The sequence below is a fragment of the Molothrus aeneus genome, chromosome 6 (assembly GCF_037042795.1).
Source record: "Molothrus aeneus isolate 106 chromosome 6, BPBGC_Maene_1.0, whole genome shotgun sequence".
Taxonomy (NCBI): domain Eukaryota; kingdom Metazoa; phylum Chordata; class Aves; order Passeriformes; family Icteridae; genus Molothrus; species Molothrus aeneus.
Genome location: NC_089651.1, coordinates 29,941,800 through 29,967,005, shown reverse-complemented (window position 1 = coordinate 29,967,005; position 25,206 = coordinate 29,941,800). Strand labels below are relative to the sequence as shown.

General features: G+C 41.6%; 2 protein-coding genes across 5 annotated transcripts in view; both read left to right on the top strand.

Moving 5' to 3' along the window:
* TMEM229B (transmembrane protein 229B) overlaps window positions 1-25,206 on the top strand; it is a 32,097-nt gene that overhangs the window by 2,626 nt on the left and 4,265 nt on the right. Inside the window, exons 1-2 of one of the 4 annotated variants that reach the window (XM_066552061.1) lie at window positions 7,928-8,040; window positions 17,605-17,652. The exons of 1 other annotated variant lie outside the window; for it this stretch is intronic. Coding sequence is in view for 1 of the 3 variants with exons in the window: in XM_066552058.1 (XP_066408155.1) it covers window positions 25,114-25,120 (7 nt within the window). In the remaining 2 variants the exon portion in view is untranslated. Of the gene's footprint in view, window positions 1-7,927; window positions 8,041-17,604; window positions 17,653-25,069; window positions 25,121-25,206 lie in introns of those variants that run through there. 2 more of the 4 variants (XM_066552060.1, XM_066552058.1) reach the window with 2 other exon arrangements.
* Window positions 7,927-25,206, top strand: part of RAD51B (RAD51 paralog B) — a 396,438-nt gene continuing 379,158 nt past the window's right edge. The window contains exon 1 of the mRNA XM_066552056.1: window positions 7,927-8,040. The gene's annotated coding sequence lies outside the window, so the exon portion shown is untranslated. The remainder of the gene's footprint in view (window positions 8,041-25,206) is intronic.

Here is a 25,206-nt window from a genome sequence, read left to right as displayed (position 1 = left end):
TCTGGCATTGTAAATATGCTTTTAATACCTGTCTGCTTGGTTAAGGCAGTAACTGTTCTTGGATCAGGTGTTTCAGGGCTGCTGGCAGGTGCTGCATTGTGTCCAGGAGGGGTGTTTCTTCTCATGGCATAATTAGTCAGATGAATTAAAGTTTTACCTACAAGTTTTACTTGAATTTAAGTTTTACTCTCCAAAGTGTTAGAAATGAGCTGCAGTTGGGGACTGATCATGCCAGGAAGAAGGTGTGGAGGGGGAATGAGGGGGAGGAGAGGAGACTGTGCACTCTTCCTGTGGAGGGTGGGGAGAGAGGAGGGGGGGAACCCCCAGCTTTTTGCTATCATCACATGCTTTGATGGCAAGTCTTGTTTGTATCCTCAGAATCATACTTGTCACAGAGTCTGGGGCCAAGCAGCTCCTTTTTCTGCAGCATGGAATCGGTCACTAAGCATCATCTCTGTGAGACTTGTTTGAAGAGTCCTTCTTTGCAAGTTTTGGAGTTACCTCACTGGCTGTGGTGTGCTTTCTTGTGCTTCTTGTTCATGGTATGCACCTCTAGTCTCCTTAGACTAAAGAACTTCTGTCCTTATCCAAGTTGTTGACCTATGTTGCAAGAAACTTAATGAAATTTTAATAAAATTATCTGCAGGAAATTTGACTATGTTTTAGGCAAAAGAGTCCTTTCTGTTAAGCTGTCTGACAACGGAAAGAAATTTTTCCTCATGGAAGATGACTGGAAAGCATAATAAAAAAGCTCTTAAAAAGGAGAAAATATATTGGGGAGGCTTAAAGAGTGGTGGTGTGGAGGAGACCTTGTTCTGATGGTGAAATCATAGAAGCAATGGAAAATTTTATTGTTGCAAATTGTACCTTAGGATTCTTTGTTTCTGGATTGCCTTCAACAAATACCATGTTTAAGAAAATGAAATTAAGTTGTTGTGTTGATTTGTTTCTTTTTTCAGTCTCAGACAGCATGCTATTATATGGTAAGAGGAGAGGTAACAACATGCTAATTAAAGGGCAGCAGTGCTTCATTCCTTAGGGCTAATTATTCTCTAGAAAATGGGTCAGTTACTTAAAGAAATTGTTTACCAGCAGGAGGTAGGAAAAGCCTTTATTCCCACTCCTTACCATCCTTTTGTGGGAAGCACTTCCTACCTCCATAGCAGTTGCAGTACCTTGTTAAGCTTTCAGGTGCCAGAGCCACGCCCTGCAGATGGGGAAGTGGCACCTGAGCAAACTTATATGCGGTCACTTCTATCCTGCGTGTTCCTGTGTAGCTGCAGATGAGGTGGTGTCCAGTGGTGTTCCTGAGTTGTTTTCTGGAGTGAAAGAAATGAAATTGAACAATTCAAGTGGGAGTTCTGTTTCAGAACAAAATTTGCTTGATGTGAAAGGTAAAGTATGGTATATTTCCTTGCTTCTTTTGAAAGACGTTTCATCATCTAGTTAGCTAATGTTTTCCAACATAAAAGGTATTACCTGCTTGTGGCTTGCTTGGTAAGGTTTGTAAATGATCCCTTCTCAGATCTGCTTTCTGTATGTGTTTCAGTATTCTCTGGTGGCTTTCTCACCTGACCATGCTGCTTGCTTTAGCTTTGCAGGCTCAGTACAGACTGGGTGAGGGAGCAGAGGGCTGATAGCTGTCTATGTCAGAAATGATCTGGTCTGCTTTTCACATTTCTCTTATGATATGTGAGGCAGGAGTATCCAGATGGTTCCTGAGTTCCTCGGTAAGGTGGCTGTGCAGGCGACCACAAGAAGTCTTGAAAGAAAGCCAGACTGGGCAAAGGCTTTGGCTCTGCAGGAGCAGATACCAACATCTGTGCCAATTCAGAACAACGCTCTCTTTCTGGTTAGTCAAAGCACTACATTCCTGGCTGTAAATGATACACCCAATAATGTCTGCTGTGAGCCAGAGCTTATGCACCTTACAGTCCAGCTAAAATGAGTGTAAAAGGCTTTGCAGGTGCATGCTGCTCGTTAACATGTCCTCAGAGGCGAAATAAAAGCTAGACTGCTTTAGAGATTTGTTTGTAGGCATATCTGAATGAGCATACCTATCAGTTACTAGGTCAGAGGTGTCTAATCATTGCATAGAAGAGGGAAGTGTTTTATGTTACCCTTTCTTTTGTTCTGGATTTTTGTTGGTGTCAGTGCTCACCACAACCTTATTTTGAAACTCCCCCGCCCTCACATGCTTGTGTCAAAGCTGGATTAAATGACTGAAGGAATCTTCCCTACTACAAATGCTGTCTTGCTTTCATTGCATAAGATACAAGCATTAGTAGTCACTAGGTGAGTGTTGATAGCATAGCGTGGTGAAGCTGCTGTTTCACTTCTTCCTTGCTGGATCTTTGCTCTCAGGTGTGCCATTTATTGGATGTAGTCTTTATGAAGAACTTCTGTGGAGCACCTCTCTGTCCTGTTTTCATGATTCTGCTGGGAGTATGATGAAGTACTTCTGGAGGGGGGGAGCTCTGTCTTTAGTATGGGTAGCTCTAGCATAGTGCTGTATGTACTGCCAAGTGCCTTCTGGGGATGGGGAGTCTGTTTTGTTTTTATTCCTTTCATCCAGAATGTATGCACAGATCATGATCTAAATAATTTGGCTCCACCAGCCTAATCTGGACTGAGAAATCTAGGCTACGGCTGTGTCTATGCAGAGCTCTAGGTAGTCATTCCTCTCTGCTTGCGACAGTGTTCCTGATGGTAGCAGTGGATTTGGCTGTTTCCTCTCCTGCTAACTGACCTAGCAAAGCCAGACTTGCTTAACCCATGGGACACTTTGAGTCACGTGTTTTCTTTGTATTTTGTGTCAGCAGAGGCTTATGGTAAGGATGCTTCTAGTAAGTTCTAGAAGAAGAGTTATTTACTTTTGTAATTTCTGTTGTTTTTAAGCTGTGTATAGTTTCCCCTAGTGGTACAGTAGATACCATGTGATTTTATTTATTTTGATCCAGCAGTTCTTTCTAAGACATACCTCACAATTAAGCTTTTAATTGGAAGTGGACTTGTACAGGAGCTTCAGGATACATTTTATAAATGTAGGATACATTTTATAAAAATGCTTGAATGTCTAACTACGGAGAGAAAAGCTGCTGTGAAGGTAATGTAATGATTCCTTAGCAATATTGAGCTTGGCTGCTGTTGCTTTTGGTTTTCCTTTGCTGCTTAATACTTTACCATGGAGATGAGATACTTTCCAAACCATCAGCCTCAGCCACTTGAGCTGATAGAGGTTAGCATGGTATTAGGAGTGCCCGGGGTAGCTAAGCCATTTCCTGTGCAGTGGAATACTAAGGTGCATATAGAAAGAAGGCAATTCATTATGTCATATTATGTTGCCTTATAAATTGTGGATGTGCAAAAGGTCAACTTCTAGAATCCATGTCCTTCTCTTAGATAGTTACTCCAAGTTGGGGTATGCTGCCTTGTGTGTGGGGCAGTGGGAGTAGGTTTTTTGTTCTATTTTTTCTTTCCCCAGCTACATATCAGACATAGAAAGTGGGAAAATGTCCCATTCTGATGCCAGAAATATAGTTTCCTTGGTTTGAGAAACAAGGACTGGACAATGTCATGACAATGATGAACATTTGCTATGCTTAAGGACCATGGCTTAGCAACGTTTGGAGTACTAAAAAGCTGTAAGTGCAAACACCAGCACTTCCACTGCATCTTTCATTTGAGAATCTCTCAGTTCTTAATGAATTTTCAGTGTGTCTCTGTGAGGCTGGTATTATTAGTGTCATTTTGCAGACAAGTAGATAAAGTAAAATGCTTGTATAAGCACATTCAGCAAGCCAGGAAAAGCAGGAATAAAATTCAGGAATACTAATGTTTCAACCTGCTTTTGAGCTACTATCTTGTACTTTTTTTCCAGAAAAGAAAGACATGAATTTTTGTAGCTTTCCTGCCCCCATCCCCCTCTTTTTTTTTCCCATTGGGTTAGGCTGCATAAAAGTGAGACATTATTATGCAACATATCGAAGTGTGCATGTGATACTTGAAAAAATGGTAATCAGATAAGTTGCCAGGCAACAGTACCCTGCCTTCAATTACCAAAACGCCAGTGAGTGTGCTTTCATGATATAACATGGGTGCTGTACTTCTTCATAAAGAAAGTGTAGGTGGAGTTTTGTAAGAGTTGCTCCTTTTTAACTCCTTAGCTGCTTAATCTGCCACATTGTGAGGTCAGATTTGACCCCAGTTTTAGAGAAAAGCGTTCACCAAACCTGAAATCAACAAAATCAACAAGGAAGTTAGATGAGCTCTCAAAGATAATGAATTATATGTGAGCATATACGAGTAAATAACCATTCCCTGCAGTGGGTCTGTGAGTGTTTGATGGTTCAACAGCTTACAACAAGTAGGTCAGAGCTCATCCTTGGGGACCGTGAAAATTCAGAAAAAGGGTGAGAGATTTATGTTAAAAGGTAGATGACAGAAATGCATGGCAAGTTGTGATAAGTATCAAAACACTCATGGTGGCCCCTTGGCTCAAAAATATTGAGAGCCAGGGTAATTCATGAAAATATTAATGTAAATCCAGCTGGTTCATTTCTATTGCCTTAGCAGAAGCAGAATGGAAGGAACATAAGAAGGGATGAGTGTACACAGAGGAAAAAGTGATAGTCTAATAATGGAAGACAGCATGAGGGAATTCAGTTGTGTGTTTGTTCGAAACCTGAGTTTAATTTATTTTTCAAAGATATTGCAAGATAACAACAGCAAAAAATAAAGACTTTTGGAAGTTATTTAAATGCATTTTTGGTTTTGGCAATAAATAGCCACAGAAGCATTTGCAGAGACTGTAGTTGTGTGGGGATGCAGGCATCTGGCCAAGCCTCTTCAGCTGTTGGGTGGTGGCATGGCTTTTAGAAGAAATCTGAAACTCCAGAGGTCTAATGTGCTTCTCAGGGCTTTGACAGAAGTTTTCAGTAGAGATAGGGCACCCACCTAGATATATCTGGGAAAGGATGCTCATAACCTTGAAATCACTTGTTTTCCTTGGGTAAGTGCAAGTTGTTGCTTTACGGAGTAGGTTTTCCAATTACATTTCTGTTGTTCCAGAAGGAGCAAAAGGCATTTGCATTTCAGGAGATGAGGGACGGTGTCCTACATGTCCCTCTGCAGTATTTCAGTCCAGTGTAGGAAGAGGTTCAGAAGTCCTCATCAAGAGACATGGTGGGACTTCAGTTAAAAGGGAAATCTGCATCATCCTCTGTGTAAGTCCTGCCAAAACAGGGGGAGTTTCTGAGAAGACACAGACTCACTTTCTGTTTCCAAATTTGGCACTTTCTTCTCAGGAGAATCCCAGATAAGTCACAGAGCAATGTTGTGACTTGATTTTTCTGTTGCACAACTTTTCACCGGTTAGTTGCATGGGCCTTAGCTCTCTTTGTAGAGAATTGTAGAAATAACGAAGGGATGTAAATACTAAAAGAGACAGTTGAAGGAACGCTCAACTAATCACTTTCCAGTCAGGAATTTGCTTTCTTTTTTGTTTGCTTTTCTTTGTATTCTCACTTGATGAGCAGTTCTGCTAGATTATGCTCGTGTATAGTCTCCAACCTGCTGACACCAGGAATGTTTGTGTCAGAGGAGCAGCCAGAGCAGGAAGTGCTGTTTTGGGAAGTCTACGATTTTAGTTTTTAACTATTTTTGTATATGCAAGTGCATGTTCACACTATTCTGTCTGGTTTTTTGTTTGATTTTCCCTTACTACAAACACTACACATTTTGAATCATTAGTATTTTGACACAGAAAGTCAATTTATATACCAAACAAAAAACAAATCACCTTTTCTGAACAGTTTAAGCTTTGTATTAATCATGTGAGCCTTAAGATCAAATCTTCAGCTCTACTGCTCTGCTCACGTGTTTTATGACATAGTCTTTACTAATGGAGGTTTTTTTCAATGAGTGTTTTTTTTCAAGTGTAGATACATTTGTAACCAAAGGTATGGTTTCTCCAGCACTCTGAGTTCAAAGTCATGCAGTATTTTGTGAAAAGGGAGCTTCTTCCTGCTAGGCTGGGTGCTGTGAGCCAAATCTTGAGATAATGATACAGCTGAAAACTTAGCAAGCTTTAGGTAGCATGGAGTAGCATTCAGAGGGCTGATAAGTTCCTTGGTCTGGCTCCAGGTGAAGCCCCATGGGTGGCCTGAGTGCTGGTGCCAGGGAAAGGGATGGACTGAGAAGGACTGTGTTGTTCTAAAGTTAGGTTGACTTGAAGCCTTTTGTAGTATTCATGTTTCTGCATTTAAGGAGTTGGAAGTGTGTTGCAGTTGCTTATTTTGTATGATTTTGTTCCTCAGTCTTTTACATTTAAAATTATAGACAAGTGCATCTGACTATGTAAAAAGCATTCTCAGTGTTTTTGTGATTCTAGTGAAATGCCTTTTGAAATTTTGTTTGTATATGTCTAATAAATAGTTCAGTAGAAATATGTGGCAAATATCCAACAGTGGCAAAATTCATATAAGGAAAATGGATTCTGTGCAAATAATTTTTAGGAACATTGATGCAGCAACAATTTATACCAGAGCTAGACAACAAAAAAGTTATTTCCCAGTCTGATATATAAATATGTAGCTGGTAAAATAGCAACTATTTCTCATTATAAGAGAGACTCCAAAGTAGATGCAAGCTTCAGGGCATAGGCAGAAGGTTCTGGATGTGTCTCAATAATACCCATATTACATTGATTTAATTAGTGGGTTTATGCTATTCATTGCTACATTAATCTCATTGGGAAGATTTTTTGGGGGGAGGATTAGTTATTTAATCTGCATTTTTAATTGGAGTGGTTTTGCAGTTGTGTCATCTAAATAAAAACAGCGTATGTTTGTTTTGTTTATTAAGGAAAACATGTCTCTCGAATTCCTCTTGGATTTTGGTGCACAGAAATGCTGAGCTTCATTAGGATAATATGAAGAACTCATTTGTTATACAGTCTGACACATAAATGTCCTTGCTTTAACTTCTTCATATGCAATTAATCCAGAAAAATGCTATGTATAGACAAACCCTTGGATTGTAAGATCTGTGAGGCTGATGTAAATAAGGTGTTGGATACTTGTGTGTTGAAGCTGTCACCTCGAGGCATGACTTCTGTGAAAATCAGGAATGTGGCATCCCAAATGTCAGCATTTGAAGAGGAGAGCCCCAGCTCATGGGTTCCACTGGCTTGGACCATGCAGCTGTGCTGCTTGAGCCCAACATGGAGGTGAAAGGCAGTCAGATCACTGGAGCAGAGAGGCCAGTGCCAGTGCCCCTCTGGCAACAGGTTAGGAACAGGTTAGGGTGCTGGGTGGGTGGCACTGGGAAGGGCCTGTTTACATGAAGTGCAACTCTGTCCTGAATGGGGAAGGGAGAAGAAAAGTGTGATGATTGGAGAAGCGAGGATGAGAGGAGATCTGGGAAGATAAGGAGGCAATATTAGGAGAGCTAGGATGGGGGTGGAGAGGTGTCAGCAGTGAAGCTTGCTTCAAAAATTGAGACATTGATGGGGAAAATAGAAGTAAAGCAATTTCTGGCAGGCCCTCCAAGGGTTAACTGAGACCTTGGCTGAAACGGTAGCAGTGAACCTTTGGTCACTGACTCTAATGCAGTTGCTCTGTGTGTTTGCTGTGGCTGACATCCAGAAGGACAGTGGAGAGCAGAAAGGCTCAGCCTCACCCAAGGAGAGGCAGCTGTCAGGGTGCTACCCTGGGGAAGGGGCAGGTGCTGTGTGGGGGCTCTGAAGAAGTCAGGTCTTCCAGGGCCCAATGTACTGGAGCTAAGCTATCCATACACATGGCTCGTTCTGTGTTTAAAACCTCTCTTGCACTGTGCTGCATTAAGATTAAAATGTACTTCTTTGGTTTAGGAAGGCTGTCTGGTTGCTGTGTTAACTGTTGGTCACACACACCTGGGCTGAAAACCACTGGCATCTGAAACCCCTTGGACTTGCTGGAAGCAGCCTAGTCTACCTGCGGATGTTGTGAATTAGGAGCTAGCCAAAGAGTGGGAGAGCTCCAGGATCCCTCCCCGGAAAAGGTAAGGTCTGGAGGCTAAAAGTGGCGGGACTGCACTTGTAGACCAGAAAAACAGAGCAGTTGTCTGAGTACAGAGCTGACTGCATTGTAGATGGGACCTTTGAAATTTAAATATGTAGAGTGCAAAGTTATTTCTATTGGTTTAAACCCCAAGTTGTTTTCTGGAGGTGTAAGATTGCCATTTGCACACATCACCTTTGATTTCTGTCTGCTGTGAGTCACATCATTCTGATTGCTTGTAATTTATACAGCCAAACTTTTCAGTATTATTGTCTCTTTAAAACCTCACACTCTGATAGACTTAGGCAGTTAAAACAATCAGGACAGTGGAGCAGTTTCTCTGAGCTAAACCAGAGCAGTAGGTAAAGAACAGAGGGTTGCTCTCTCCTGTGAAAGCACAGGTGTGAGTTGGATGATGAGGAGTCTATTCCTGGCCCTAACAAGCACTGCAGTCTCTGCACCTGATTCACCAGTGTGTTACTCTACTAATCTTCTTAGCCTCATCTTGCCACTCTCCTGTATGCTGTGGCAATCAGTTACACTTCGACGTAGTACATGTAAAATGCTATCAATTTGGAAGGATGATTTATATCCCAGAGCAAAACTTAATATTGATTCTGGTTAGTGGGGTGGACATTGTGGGACCAGAACAATTTCCAGACCCTGCAGCATTTTTGACAGGCTCTTTGTGTTAGCAGTATGTGGCATAGTTCAGGCTACAATATTGTTTTGCGTATTGTGGATCAGCTTTCCTGGGTAGGTTGTTCACAGTACTTTATTTCTAGCTGGGAACTCACTTTGAATATCTGCATGCTGCATGTATAAACTTCAGATACATGTAGCATGGTCATCCCTCAGTCTGTCCTGTCTCAGTTGTCTCATTACCCTCTCCTAGTTGTAGTGCCCAGGAGATCCTGTGTTGGGCTTTTCTGTTGTCCCACTCTTCTGGGTATTCTTGTTGATAGACCCCTGATCCTCTCTGAGACTGGGAAACAGACCCAGTCAGCTGCTGAAGGAAAGCAGAAGACTTAATTGTGGCAGTGCTAACAGTGTGGATAAGCAGGGTCAGCTCCTGCCTAGAGCTCCAGCTGTGATTGTGCTACCCATTGTGTAGCTGACTACAGGGCTTCAGTTGGTCACCAAGTGTCATCTTTTGAGTGGCAAAGTCCAGACCAGTGCTACAATGTTATAACAAAGGAAGTGTCAGCAGCTTCCTGAGAAGGCAGCTGGTGATGGAATGAGCTTTGTATGAGTCCAGCTGTTATGTCAGTGATGCAGCCATGAGTATTTCTGAAGAAAGCTGTGTCGGGCAAGTGCTCTGGTGTGTGGTACTATTGCTGTGAGTAGAGCAAATGCTACTTCTTGCTGGCCTCAAGAACCATCAAATGTAGTGCAGAAGTCTCCTATTACTGTTAAAACAAAAACCGAGCACCGCATGGGCACAAGAAAGCATAGATGCATTGGCAGCAGAACAAGACTATGAATTATTCATTCCTCCAATGCCTCCTGTAGGTTCCATCTACTCAGGCTGTTCAGGATGCTGTCTGTTGGAGATGCAGACAGATCTGCTTTCAAAGCCATGGGGACAAGACCCTGCGTACTGTCATCACCACTCTTGAGCTTGTCCTTCATTAAGCTGGCGTGGGCATTGTTGTCACATCCTTGAGGGCACAAAAGTAACCTCTTATCATTCCATGGGCTGTTGGTAGGAATACTTGTAACACCAATGGACTTGGAACACATCTGGTAATGCCAGCTTGGAATTGTCTCTGAGGTGAGGGCAATGAGTTAGGAGCAAGATGGAAGCCTTGGCTGCTCTGTCCCCTTTTGCAAAAGGGAGGTGAGAGAGCCACATCTTTTGTGTAGCATTGCTTTGGTTTTTGTAAGAAAATTTAGACTATGTCCGTTTGTTCCTAGCTCCGTCTTGCTGAGAAGCCTAAGTATTCTCTGTTAAAAGTTCCTTGAGCACAGGCAGGATTTCTCTGTTCATGCAGAGTGCTCTAGTGAAGATGAGTGTATTTTAATGGCTGTTTGGGAACATCTGTAACACATAGTTTTTCTCAACTAATTTACTAGTAGGCATTTGTCTATGTAATGGTTGTCAGCTGGCAGTTGAATTTGAGAGGCATTCAAAGATTTACAGAGCTGCAGAGGCTCAATTCTCCTCTATCTCTTCCATGAGCTGCTGTGGGCTCAGGTAAGAGGTGCCCACTGTGAGAGAAGGTGTTGCTGAAGGTTTGTTCAGAGGCTGTTCTTCAGCACAGAATGCACATACTTAGTTGAAGAGGGGTTTTAACTATTTTTTTGCTTTTCCTTCCCACTGGTTGGCATGAAGATTCTTTCTAGCCATTTTGCATGCCCAGGCTGCACTGTCCATGCCATATTACAGATTCTTTAGCATTTTCCCCCATTTTTCTTCTGCATCTCTCAGAGTTGCTCTTAACTATTAGGCTTTTGATGAGATGTATTCTGATTTTTAGTGTGGGAAAAGCTACCTGTAACTAGCAACAGCTGTAGAAATTATGATCTTCTTAAAACAGAAGTTCAACCTTTGCATTTACAGCTATCTTGTAATGTGCCCTACTGCATTTTGAGAGCACTTCAAATGTTCCCAAAGAGTTTCTTGGAAAGGAAGGAAATATTACTTCTGTCAAAACAAGACACCGTAGCTTGTGTTCAGAGCAGTTTTCAGCTTCTCGTTATGTCAGCCAGCTGGATATGCCCTAGAGTGAGTCACCTTTGGAGTTGTTCTAGTCCAGATGCTGAGGGAAACTCGGGAGGCTAAGATAAAATCCCAGACCGCATTTGAAGAGTCCTCACTAAAAAAAGTGGTGGAAGCATGCTGAGGGGAATGACTGCCCTGCTGGGTTGAGAGACTGAGTCGGTTTCACAAAGAGAGCTGTCAGGGAAGAAAGGGTTGCTTCTGTAGAAGGTAAAATGTGTTTGCCGTCCTATGGTCTTGACCGAAGTAAAAAGGCGACAAACTGGAAGCATACCTTTTCTTTGTTTGTTTTTCATCAGTGAAAGAAGTAGACAAACAGAGCTTGCAATGGATTTGTGGTTTCCATAGTGATGTAGCTATGGAAGCTTTTGTGCAGCTGAGCTTTGCCCTCACTGCAATCACACTTGAAAGCTATGAGTGTTCAGCTTTCCTGCCAGGGAAATGTAAGTATGTATCCAACATGGAACTGGCTGAAAATGCAGCTACATTTTCATGAATTTTTCATTTGCTGTGTTACCTGAATATGTGGATGTTTAGAAGCTCAGCTCATTTCTCCTTTATCTGTTGTTCTGCATTCAACTATATTGATACCACAGTTCTTGCTGCGCCAGGCAGGGATATACTGACCTCTGTCCTTTGCTTTCTGTCATAGGTATATACGCACACATCCCACAACACTGGTGCCTGTGACTCTCCAGCCACACTGATATCAAACATGCACTGGTCGGGAAATGTGTGTGTAACTCTTTTGGGGCATGATAACTGGTCAAACATCACCCTGTGAAACCTGACAGGTGAACTTTATAGACATCAATTCACTTGTCCCTGTATATGACATTACATCATGCTTTATTTTAATGGGCATTTTGGGAGTGTTTTAATAGTCAAAATACATGATCCTTGGGGAATTTTTGCCTGTGGAGAGAGCTGTTTCTGACTGTGAATGGATGATTAATTCTGGCTTTCAAAACACGTTGGAGGTGGAATTTTTCAGCATCTCAGTGATGAGATTACCAGTAGGTCCTAAAGGCAGGGGAAGGAAAATGCTCGATGCGAATGTTGCATGCACACATCAGGCAGTTATACACATACTAGTGTTGCACACACACTTGCATTGTCCAGTCTTCGTGGTTCACAGGCATTTGTGCCTCATCTTTTTCTTTTTTACTTGTACTGCTGCTGAATGCTTTCTTGCTGTCTCCCTGAACAAATCTTCCTTACCTTCAGCATTTGTTTTGCTTGTCTAAGGGATGTAATGGGTCGTCTCTTCCCTTTATAGAAAGGAATGTTAATTATTTTCAGAAGGCTAATTAGGTTGCTAATGAGAAACTCTACTGCAGAAATGTTTCCTTTAATTACTCACTCTGAAGTCCTGTACAAAGAAGCTTATTGAATATGCTGTTAAATACAAATGCTTGTATCTGACTTAAAGATGCACCTTCAGGGTACCTGAAAGAAATATTTTGGTAAACTTGGGAATCCATGTGACACAGATGACTGAGCAAATGAGACTGGTGGTAAGAGAAGCCTAGTTGTGCAGCTTTTTTGACTGCACCTTAATTTGGTACTTCTGCAAGTGACTGGATGCAGTTTGCTCTTTGTATTTCAGTTTTTCTGATGACTTTTGTCAGTATAGGTAACTATTTGTGCTACCTGACAGCCCAATCTATAATTAGATGCAGCCTTTACACCAAACAGTTTAGCCTAATCAGCCAGATGGCAGTCAGAAGCACTGAGAGGTGGAGTGACATGTCCAAGGTCACATTGCAGATCATGGCAAACCTAGTAATAAAGCAGAGGTTTCATCAGTTCTGTGTTAGTTCACTGCACTATTTGCCCCTTGTGCCTCTCAGGGCCAGCATAGTTCATTACAAGACTTGCATCAGTTTGCATATTTCTTCATGAGGCAGCACAGCTGCTCAACAACCCCATTTATGTAGCCACCTTGGCACTGTCTTAGGAAAGTCCTTTTGCTTCTCCATCTGAGTCTTGTCTTCTACTTGCTTCACTTCCTTGTTACAGTGATACCAAAATCCGACAGAAAGTAAACTTTCTAACACAATTTGAAATATTAGAAAGCAGGCATTCTTTACTACAGTGCTGGACACTTTAGGAGGATATCTCCCCTAATTGAATGTGTGTCATGAAACTTTACCGCAGGATATTTATTCTGTCATGATTATACATTCATTACAATTACTTCCTAACTAATACATAAACATCACTTACCCTAGAACTAATTTGCATTCCTCTGCCTCCAACTGGAAGATCTTTTATGATCCTGGAGGGTCATCTAAAGGGATCTCTGGTTGTAGTTACTGAGTGCCCCAATATGACCATTCCTTGAACTTTTCTTTTGGCATGCATGTTCCTTCTTGTTACATAACTTGCCAAAACCCCATGTATATTCCTAATTTTTATTTATCCACTGGTTCCAGCTACATTTATCATCCTGTATGCATACTTTTACATTCTTTCATCTTTTCTTGCTAGTTAGTCTTTAAGTTCCACCTAGCAACTTTGGGGGAACTGAAAATTTTTATTCTTTGTATTATCTATCAGTCTCAATGCCTTTTAGAATTGCTTTGGGAGAGCTACTGTAGTCTAGTGGATATTTTAGTTTTAGTACTCCCAGGATGAAAGTTGGAGCAGATCTCTAAGATTCCCTGCTTTTTGACTGCTGAGCCTTTATGCAGCTCTGTAGAAGAGCTTCACTTTTTGTCAGCATCTTCTGATGTCCGGTCTGCTCTTAGCCAGACTTCTGGAACTTTTTACGTGCTGTGGCTGTACTAGGGAAAATGTGAGAGAAGGCTGCTAAATGGGGGCTGCTTCCATGCATAAGAAGATGCTCCTTATTCCTTTATATACTGGTCATTGTAAACTCAGCAGGAGAAGGAAGGAAGATCTGTCAATGTTGTGAGTGCAGTGCAAAACTTTGCATCTTGTACTGTGCTGCAGAGTATCTAAATGCAGGTGATTCAGAAGAATGACTTAGATATAGGAAATACCCAAGAAACGTACTATCAGCATGGGATGTGAAAAGTCACCCTCCATTTCTTTTTAGGCACAGACATACACTGTGTGCCATGCATGCAGCACTGCCTTGGCTGAGGCACATTTATTTAAAAGTTCACTTTGCATATATAATATTTAAGTTTGCATATCTTTACAGATGTGGGAACTGTCAGAGACAGTGAAGATAAGTGAAGCAAGTTGCTTAGCTGCAGTGTAATCTGGCTTCTAAGTTTGTACGAGCCTATGCAAAGCAAGCACACTTGAAAATGTTAATACTTCGAACACCTTGACATTGCTATGAACTGTTGTGCAGATAGTGCTGTTTGGTCTATGTGTAATGTGATGGGTTTGTTGTTGCATGTATCAAGACTAGTTATATTATGGAATGATATTTATGTTGTTTTAGCAGGAGACAAAAACTTACATTCTTTCTCCTTCTACCAAGAGTGTATTGCTTAATATCTAGTGATTGTCATAGAAGTCCTGATATGCTGCAGGAATGGATAAAAAAGAATGGATAGCTGACCAGTGTGTCTCCAGGACTGCCAATAGTGGATGCAAAATACAGGCATGAAAATGACAACTCCTAAGCATCTTACATAAACATGGACAAGAAAACATATGGTGCCTCTCTGCTTCTATTTGCTATGGGCCACCTGATGCTCCAGATTTTAAAGATGGTTTAAAAAGAATTTAAGATTTGGGACTTTAGAAGAGGGTTATTTTTGGTAGCCAGTGTGAGCAGTATCAAACCATTTTACTTAAAACTGAGGAATTCTTTTCTAGTCTTAATACAAGTCAGTTCCCAACACACAGATGAGAAATGGCATCTTTGTTAAACTGGCATTTTGCCCAGAGGCATGACGTGCCTATTGTTGCCCAGAATGGAAAGCAAGATAAAGAAAAAAAATCTTGTTTGATAAGACCTGAAATTACCCTATATAACCTAAAGTATTTCACAGAGGTGAATAAATCAGTGTTGTATATGCTTTAAGCACCTCTTAGTAGGTGCTGGAAAGATGTAGGAAAGATAGCATCAGCAACGATCAAACTCCACTTTTGTCTTCAGAATGTGCCCATCTCTAGCTGCCTTCACAGGCTCTAGTAACTACAAATGGGAACCTGTAGGGAAACAAAGCTTGTAAGGTACCTTTGTTAAGTGCCTGAAATTCATTCATTAATTTGCACCTCTCTATGCATGTGTGTATGAAATGTTTATACAAAATCCAAAATTTTGTAAAACCATATCATGCAAATAATTAATTTGTTAGAATGGTATCCTGGTGCAGTAATGGTGTAATGCAGATTACTGGAGGTGAACAAACAAGTTACTGTCAGAAGTGCATTTTGGTCAGTGAGAGCTCAGTGTCTGCTCAAAGGAGGTATCAGTTCCTCACTGCTTAAATAACAACTGCTAAATAGCAGTGCCTCCTAAAATAACAACCAGTTGTTTGGTTGTTATCTTTAAACTTTTCTTGAGATGGTAGAATGAAAGCTGAAAACATAGGTTGGGTATTAAGGGCACCACAAATGAAGATCTGGGCAGAAAATAGTGTGACCCTGGGAAAGCTCTGCCAGTTTGGGAATTCTGTGGCCAGTCATTAATGGGGAAGGACATGCTTGTGTGATTCAGGACAGCCAGCTCAGCTTCACCAAGGGCAAGTTCTGGCTGATCAACCCAGTGGCTTTCTGTGATGGAGTGACTCCATCAGTGGAAGGGTGCAAGTGTAATTTGTTTGGACTTCTGTAAAGCCTTTGACATGGTCTCCCCACAACATCTTTATCTCTAAATTGGCAAGACATGGATTTGTTCAGTGGATAAGGAATTGTTTGGACTGTTGCATCCAAAGGGTAGTGGTCAAATAGCTCAGAGTCCCAATGGACGTCAAGGAACAAATGGTGTTCCTCAGGGGTCTGTGCTGGGACCCTCTGCCCTCCTAAGACTCTGCTTGGAGTGCTGTATCCAGCTCTGGGGTCCCAGCACAGGAAGGACATCAACCTGTTGGAATGAGTCCAGGGAAGACCACCAAGTTGATTAGAGGGCAGAAGCACCTATCCTGTGCAGACAAAGACAGCCGGGGTGTTCAGCCCGGGCAACAGGAGTTTCTGAGAGGGAAACCTTACAGCACCTTGTAGTACCTAAAGAGGGCTACAAGAGAGTGGGACAGGGAACTTTTACAAAGGCATTTAGTGATAGGCCAAGGAGTGATGGCTTTAAATTGAAAGAGAGTAAGTTAAGACTGGATATTAGGAAGAACTTTTTTACTGTGAGGGCTGGTGAGGCACTGGAACCGGTTTCCCAGAGAATTTGTGGATGCTCCATCCCTCGAAGCATTCAAGGCCAGGTTGGATGGGGCCCTGAGCAACCTAGTCCAGAGGAAGGTGTCCCTGCCCATGGCAGGCTGGTTGGAACTGGATTGATCTTTGGGGTCCCTCCCAACCCAAACTATTCTGAGATTCTCTTATTCTTGTCTCCCCTGTCTAAATGCAAAAGCACAATTACATGTTAGCTAGGTAAAGCCTTAGGTTATAGTTCAGTGGAAGGAAGCCAGTTAAATTATCCATCCATTGAAAAGCCTCTACTGTGGATGAGACTCCAGGATGGCAGGTTTGCCTCCATGCTGCAGAGAATGACACAGCCATAGTTGTTTTCTTTTCTGGTTGTACTTGACATGCCCTATGGGGAAAATGAGTCTTTCCAACCAGGTGCAGAGTGCAATAAATGTCCTCCGACAAGCTGACAGAAATTAATGGAAGCTCAGTCCTTGGCAAAAAGAGAAACTAAGTATAGGAGGTGTTAAGAATGAACTGAACCTCATGGCTGGGAAGTTGTGGTCTTACCATTTCCTTTTACATGCTCCCATCTGGTGTAAATGGCTCTTTAAGTGTTTCAGCTGAGGGTATCCTGTGTTTCATAGCATTCAGCTACTAGGCTGCCATGAGACTTCAAAAATAAGCCTCTTCTGGAAACCAGGTGAAGTCTGTTCAGCTCAATATTCCCTTTTCTAAGGAGAGGTGATAGGTTTTTCTGAGTCAGCTGATACTGAGAGGGAGATGGAAGTGGGCCAGTAAATTACAGATATTCAAGCCATCTTTGGGCTTGAAGCTGTTTGAAGTTGAGTATCATGTTTCTGTCTCTGATCTGACCAAAGCAGTAAAATCAAAGTTACTGAAAACATAGTCTGGATCTGCAGTAGCTTATCCTTCCTGCCATGAACATTTTCTTGTGGAGCCTGCAGTGGGGAAAGATTGTGCATCACAACCCCTGCTGGATGGAGACACTGGGCCACCAACTCCTCCTTCTTCACACTTGTGTCTTCATGTGTTCCTAAGTCACCTGCATGACCATCACAAATACTTTTGTAAAGGGAATTCAGGGTCAGTGAAAGGTACTGTCTGGATTGTCCAGAGAAACATCAGTGCTTTTGTAAAGGAAAGAGAAGTCTGATAGTGAGAACATGAACTTTCTGCATTATGCATCAACATGAGTTTTCTATTCTGGAAAGAGCATCTTCCAGAGGCAACTAAAAGAATACATTGTTATCTTGTCTCTCTTCTGGGATGGCCAAGGATCTTGGCCAGTTAGTGCCTATGTTTCAATTATGAGAATGTATTGTCAGTCACTGGGAATTAAATTAATATGTACAAAGAGCTGTGTGTGTTTTGGAAAATTTTCTTTTCTGAAGCATGTAAAACTGAATAAATACAAATACACAAGCAAGAAAATTGCTCTGTCTTCTACTACAGTAGCTGTGTGTGTGGACTCAAATTCAAGTCCCCTGTTATCATTGTGCTTTGACCTTTTGCACCTGTACCATCTTTCTGCAGCTGAGAATGGAAAATGTCTTCTGTGCTGACTGACAGTTGAGTGAAGAGGTGAGTAGTATTTTTACATCCTTGCTGAGTTTAGGATTAGAGTTAGCAGTTCATAAGGATTTTCTTTTCTAAGGTGGACACTTAATTCCTTTTTCAGGTGTTAAGGTGTTGGTGGTAGTAACACAATGCAGTTACATTCCATGAATCCTGAATCAGATACATGTTAGCTGCTATTAGCAAGAAATGTTTAGAATTTTTCAGAAGGCTGAATATGTAGACTGGATCTCAGAAAAGGGGTGTGAGTTGGATCTCAACCATAAACTGATACATCTGTAAAGCAGTCTGAAGCTATGGTATTGCTTTATTTCATGATCTGGGCTTGCTGTACTGTGAAAGGTAAATTCCTAGACTTCAGGCATTTAGAATATTCTGAAGCAGCCCTTTGCACATACATTCAGACTTTTCTGTCTTAAGGAACCCAAAGTGTTACACTTAGGTTGACTAATAGATACAGATTGAAAATTCTTTCCAGTATTCAGCAATGAATCTGTTGGTTTTATTGTGGAGACTGTTCAGTAGGACATAGTCATTTGGACACACTGCAGTCACAACAGGAAATGTGGAAGAAGGGTATAAACATAATATTAAATGGATCTATTTTCAGAGAGGATCTGTGAAGCTGTGATAAATGATTGCTAGGTTGAAGGTACAATAAATCCAATAGTATCCAATAGTGGTGTATTGTTTGTAAAAGCTCACCTTAGCACAAAAGTGCACACAGTCAGAAGAGGCAGTTTTAAGGAAAAAGATCCATCCTCTTCAAGTAGAGGGGAAAAGAGGACAAATCAGCAAATAAAATAGGACAATATATGCAGGTGTCTCTATATCTTTATATATCTATACAGCTGTAGATAGAATTCAAATTTATGTAGATATAGCAGGTTGATTTGCCTTCTTTAAAGTGGATATCTCTGGTCCAGTCCAAACTAGAGAACAGTCTAGTGTTCTGTGATATGGGAGAGAGGCAATAAGAAACTCAGAAACCGTAGGAAAAGAACCAAGGTGGCATCAGGTCTAGTCTGAGGATTCACGAGACATCCTTATGACCCATCTCCCTGGCACTGTACTTGAATGCACGGTTTGATGTGAAGGGGCCCAGCTTGGAGGAGCTTACGAGTCAGGCAGTTGCCCATCAGGAGCTCCGAAGTGCTCAGACCTGGGCCTGAAGTCACAGTGTGTGAACCTGTGTCACTTTTTGAAAACTGGGTTCTAGGAACTCAGGTCTGCTCTCACTGCAGAGAAAGAAGTCGACTGTCCAGGTTAAGATAACTGTGAATCCGGCAACTAAGCACCCAAAACTGAAGGATGGCTGATAAAGATTTTCAGAGCCGATTGTGCTCCCTGAGCATGCCATCTCCTTGAGGACAGACTTCCCATAATGCTGGCTCCCCCCTCCTCAGTTTTAATGGGAAGCTCTACCTGCTCCTACAGGAGAGTCCTGGAATCCAAGTCTCTGCTTTGTACTGGGGCCACATCAGGGGCACCTGGGCTCTTGCTGGGTGTTTTTGAGAACTACTTTTGAGAAGTAGTATCAGCAAATGTTGGGAACTCGGGGCAGCTTTTCCAAACAGGGAATGGTAACAGGTAATGCACAAGAGCCTGACAGCAACAGGCTTGGAGAAGAACATGACCTTGCCTGAAGGAGATGCTGGGGAGATTTGGGCTCAATACTTGTAAATGTCAAGTTTGGATTCAGTAATTTTTCATAGTAACTTTCAAGTCTGCTACTTGCATTACTCTTGGGGGTCTTAACTTCTGTCAGGTACAAAGAAAACATTTCTATTGGTCTCTGTAAGTAAAGAGCTACTGCCTTAATCTGTTCTCAAATTGGAGTGGTCACTGTGGGCTAAGGTGTGTTCATGTAATGTAACATTTCCTGCTATGTGTGCGGCAGGACATGGAAAGTCTGCACTTGCTGCACTTCTACAGGAATTCACGAGATCACCTTAGTCAGAAAGCTATTCTTTAAACAATGTCTTCATATTTTCTCTTTGTCCTCTGAGAAGTCAACTTCCCTCTACACTCCTTCCTAAGAAATCCCTACCTTTCTCCTTTCTGTTGTGAAATGTTACCTTCTGGGCAGCCCACACACAGGCATTACCACTAAGAACTGCACTTCCCCATCCCTTTGGGTTAGGCTGGTAATTGGATTCATTTAATCTCCTTTTGGCGTCATGGTTTTTTACTGTATCCCAATTCCCTTTGGACCAGATTTGAAAGATAGGGATCAGAGGCTGCCAGCAGGTACAAAGTGAACTGGGCAAAGGAACAAGAAAACAAGGAGTGGCAGGGAAATGATGTGCCTTCTATGGGAAAGGAGCTAGAGACAAAAATGAGGGGAAAACACAGATAAGAAATAGACTGTGCTTTCTTACCCCGCAATGTGTGGAAGGGAGACAATGTTCATCCTGATGGAAAAAAGCAGCAAAAACAGATGACTCAGAACTGACCAAAATCCAAAGGCTCCAGATCCTTTTTGAAAGCACTGAGAAGTCTGTATTTGGAGACATCTGTGGCATGCTTTTAGCTTCATTGCAGGGCTTGATTAATCGATCTGCTGGAGCTCTTCCACACTTCAGTACAGTTGAAATCCTATTTTCTGAGCCACAGTTAATTGAGGCTCTCAGTTACCTGAAGAATGAATATCTCCTCAGAGTTATGACTTCAGCACATAAGTACCACTAAGACTTTGCTGTATAAATCTTTAAACACTGATGAACTAATGTCTTGGGGCCAAATTTAGTACATAGTGTTCTGTACACATCTACTGTTCTGTAAATCTTCACTTCTTAATGTGTGATACCTCTGTGAAAATGTTGAAGCCAGATTTGCAGCAAATTCATTCGATGTTGTCCATGGTTGCAAAGGTATGCTTGTTAGGTGTTTACTCACAGGGAAAATGCAAAATAAGAATTACAGTTAAACAGGTATTGTCCAAAAATGCACGTCAAGTTTCACCAACATGTTCTCGTATCTACTGTAATCCTTGCTAAAGCAGAAAAGCAGATGTACATCTGATTCTCCCAATCTGAAGAAAGAACAGACTAGCTACAATGATGTGCCAATGAAAGGAATTAAAAAGTAACGAGAAACATTAATTTTTACATAAGTACTGTTTGGGTAGTAAGGATCTGAGGAAGGAGGACATTAGCAGTACAGCTCATGGACAGGGAGAGGAAAGTACCCTTTACTTCAGCTTGGCCCACTACTTGTGGTCCTGTCATTTGTAGAGACTAAAGTATCCTACTCTGTGTGTGTCTCCTTAGCACTTTTTCAAATTTAAGAGTAATTATCATATATAACATAGGGTTATCGATCCCTAAGGCATTCCTTAGAAATATGAAACATGCATGTTATAGAACTAAATATTAGTAAATATTAATTTGTAAAATAATACTGTGCTGTAGCTTTTTAACTTGCAGAAATAACTAGGCATTATGAGTATGAAACATGCTGCAATAGTTCAAGTTTACCTGCAGTGGATCAATTAGCTGACAGAATTCATAGACTCAGAATTCATTAGGGGAATTGTCTCATGGAGGTTTTTGTTTGTGTTTTTCTTTTATTAGCACTTCAGAGTTAATTCAGAGTTTCTTGAGGGGGTCTCATTACACTCAACCAGAGCATCTAAATAATTTGGCTGGATTAAAGGGAATAAAGACAATCTGTAAGAGACCTTTTTTAAAGCACAATTTGGCTTGGTAGCAGAGAAATGGGCAGGAAGCCACTGCAAAGGAGAGCTTTGAAAAAAAAAATGAGCCAGGCGGTGCTCAAGAACTTAATCAGGCATGAATATGACATCCACTGAGGTCTCCCCTGCAGTGCTTGTGTGAGACAAATCTACCATTATTCCTTGGTCTACCATCAGTCCATCTTCTGATCCCTTCCCTCTTGCCTGCCAAAGCTGCATCACCTGCAAGGCTGAATGTGAATATGGAAGTGCTCCTCTTGAGGGGTCTCACGTGAAGTGGGGCAGTCTGTAAGTCCTTTCTCCTTACTTGGCCTGGTGCATCAGCTTTATCTGTATCTTACCTCAACCTAGGTGATTATTAATATCCATTTCAGAGCTGAAATTATAAAATATTAAAGTGTAATCTTGATGCTTTCTTGTAGCCATAAGTCAAAGTCCTGCCCTGATCATAGAATGTTGGGACAGGTTGGGAGGGACCGTAGCAGGTCATCTGGTCCAACCTCCCTGCTCAAGCAGGGTCATCCTAGAGCACATGGCACAGCATTGCATCCAGACAGTTCTTGAATATCTCCAGTGAGGGAGATTCCACAACCTCTCTGATCAATCTGTCCAATGCTTGATCACTCACGGAGTAGAGAAATTCTTCCTCATATTCAGGTGGAACTTCATGCCTCTGTTTCTGCCCATTTTCTCTTGTCCTTACATGGAGTTACTCTTCCCCAGGTGCAGGACCCTGCATTTGTCTTGAATTTCAGGCAGTTCTTCTCTGCTCATCTCTCCAACCTGTCATCCTTCTGAAGGGCTGTGCAGCACTAGGAGATATTGGCCACTCCTCTCAGCTTTGTGTCCTCAGTGAACTTGTTGCTGCAACCAGATTTCTATAGAGAAACCCAGTCCTTTATATACTTTCCCCTGCTAGGTCTGTGCTTGTTTCCTGTAGGTGAAGTGGGTTCTTGGTTGGCCCCTTCATTGCCAGCAGAGTTATGCACAGGCAGAGCAGTCAGGGAAAGGACTGAGTTTTCCTTGGAGGTCCATGTGTAGTTTCCACAGATTTTCCTTCTTTTTTTTTTTCTCAGCAAGCTGGAAAAGAAGGTCCTGCTAGAGAAAGAAGGAAAGATTTTGCGCTGGCCTAGCTCAGGCTTCCTAATAACTTTCTATTAGAGGAACTATTTCTGTTTTAACTATTTGAAATATAATTTGCTGCTGATGGAAAGCATTTTCAAAACTTTGAATGTAGAAGCTCCCTATTTTCCCCCAAACGGCACAGTGCGAGCAGCCTCAATGCAAACATGGTCATCCATGAGCAGTCTCCATGCATTGTTTGCTCTCTGCTGAGGCAATTGCATAGCTGGCAGCTGTGTTTCTGATTTTCAGGAAGCTGTTGCCCATCCCATTGTAAGTGCCTCAGTGATGAATGTCATTTGTTTTCCTAAGGAGACTGAATAGCTCCCATATGCTCAGAGCCTTTTGGTCAGTATTACTGTCACTCCATTAAAAGTTTTGCATCACCAAGTTCAATTATCTACTTAAGGCTTTTCACAAATCTGCATTTCTTACTGAATCCAGTCTTGGCCTTCTGTTTGAATGCTTCTTCCACTAATCTCATGCTCTTCAGCTTGATTCTTTTATCATGAATTGCTGCCCAAGAAAACAACACTTTTCTCCTTTATGTCCCTCTTGAGACCTTCTTGTGCAATATTGCTTACCAGCACCAAATAATTTGGTGTGGCTGGGAAATACAATGCTTAGGAAAAGCTGCAGTTTTAATTGTTCTGTAAATGCTCAAGTGACTTGTAACCATTAAATTGTACGGTCCCCAGCTTGTGCAGTGATGTACTGTGGCTTGTGATAGCCCCCCTAAATGTATCCTCCATTCCCTTTATGTCTCACTTCCCTTTATGTCCTTTTTGTTACATTTTGGATGAAATATTTTACAGGAGGAGCTGTGATTTGTGGATTTGCTTAGTGCCTCGGGCAGTGGAACCAGTTATGTTTGGGCTACCACAGATTGGCATCTGCCCTGTCTTCCTTGCTCCTAATCAGCCGGAAGTCTATGAGGACTCTTGCAAGCATATTGTAAGAAGGAAGTTAGGCTCAGAAGAGAGAGCAACAATCCCTTGGCAACTTAGTAAAATCTTTACAATAGTTTTCTTCTCTGGATAATGACATTACATATTACAGAAACATCACAGAATATTCTGAGGTGGAAGGGACCCACAAGCATCCAGCTCTTAAGTGAATGGCCCATACAGGGATCCAACCCAGAACCCTGGCATTATTAGCATCATGCTCTAACCTGAGCTAATTACTGAGCTAATTACATTATTATTACATTTTACTTTGTTTCAATTATTAAACTCACTTTAACTCATGAGTTTTACTCCCCCCTCCCCCCCCCCGTTCTTCTTCCCATCCCACTGGAGAGCAGCGAGCAAGTGGCTGTCTGGTACTTAGTTGCTAGCTGGGTTTAAATCATGACACCTTCTTACTGCTTTCCCTGACTTCTGTATCTCTGATTTTTGACTTGTTCTTGAAATGATGTCAGAATGGAGTAATGATATGAGGATTCAGAGTCCTAAGCTTATCAAGTGTGTTGGCAAACTAACCAAGTAACATTACATTGACAAACTCTCCTGGGTTTGCAGTGCCCTTACACATCAGTTTCTTATAGATTGTGTGGATATACATCTCCTGCATATTTCTCATATGCCACCTCATATGCCACCTCCCTGCTGTCTTGCAGGGTTTCTTGGGATTGAATTGTTAGGAGACATGAGGCAATCTCTAGTGATTCTTTATTCTTTCACCTATAAGCTCACTATGTGCTGTTGACCTTTCTCTGTAGCATGTAATGATGGCTCAGTGTCCTGTGTAAAATGGATTCTGCCATTAGTAAATGGGTTTTTGTTCAAGCACCCAAATCATATGAACTGTCAAGGCTTTGGTTGTTTGTGTGTCTGGTTAAGAGAGGTGTGAACGGATCATGGATACAGCTCTGTCCTTTTCACTTTCAGTATTCCCCTGTGCATATCTTCTTCATGTTTGTTATTATAGTTCTGGTTTTCCTTAGAGAAGTTTCTCTTATCTCCTATCATAATGTCAGTTGCTTGCTAATACTTTGTTCAGAGAAGCACTCTGTTTACAGGGCAGGGCAGGAACAGCCTCTTTCCAGATGGCATGGAGTGACTGTACATCAAGTTAGTGTGGTCCTTTCCCTAGCACATTGTGCCACAGAACTGAAAAGTGCAGAGCAAGTTAAATAGTGCTTGGTAAAGAGTCCAGAGAAACTCAACTTGAAAGAGTAAATTTCTAAGAAGGAAAAAGGTCAAATTCATCCTGTGGTTTAAATCTGCAAAGCTTCAGTAAAATTATGCTTATAATCACCTCATGTAATTGACTGTAGCATGGCAGACTTGTGAATCTCTACAGAAAGTGTAAAAGCTAATTGTGATGAAACAGCTCAGTGATAAGAAATTATGCCTTTTCAAAAACTCTTCACCAGTTTCTTTCTTTATAGACAATTAGAGTTTGTTCTCATTTCCTATTGATCATGAGTAACTACCCCTCTCTAGGCTCAGCTGTTCCTTTTTATTCTCCTCCTTTGTGCTTTGCTGTCCTGAAGCCAAATATGAATGGATTTCAGTGGCTCTTTTGTATTTTTTGACTTGGTATCAGGAAGTCTGACGCCATAAGAAAATTATTTTACAAATGCTAGCCATAATATGGATGAGTTCTTCAACAGGCAAAATAAAAGTTCAGCTGGATAATGAATGCAAGGTATGGTGTCTGTCCTTTGAATTTTCTCCTCCAGTTCCCTTGCTGTAGCTCCCATCAAAGCTCAGTTTTAGACTACAGTAAACATT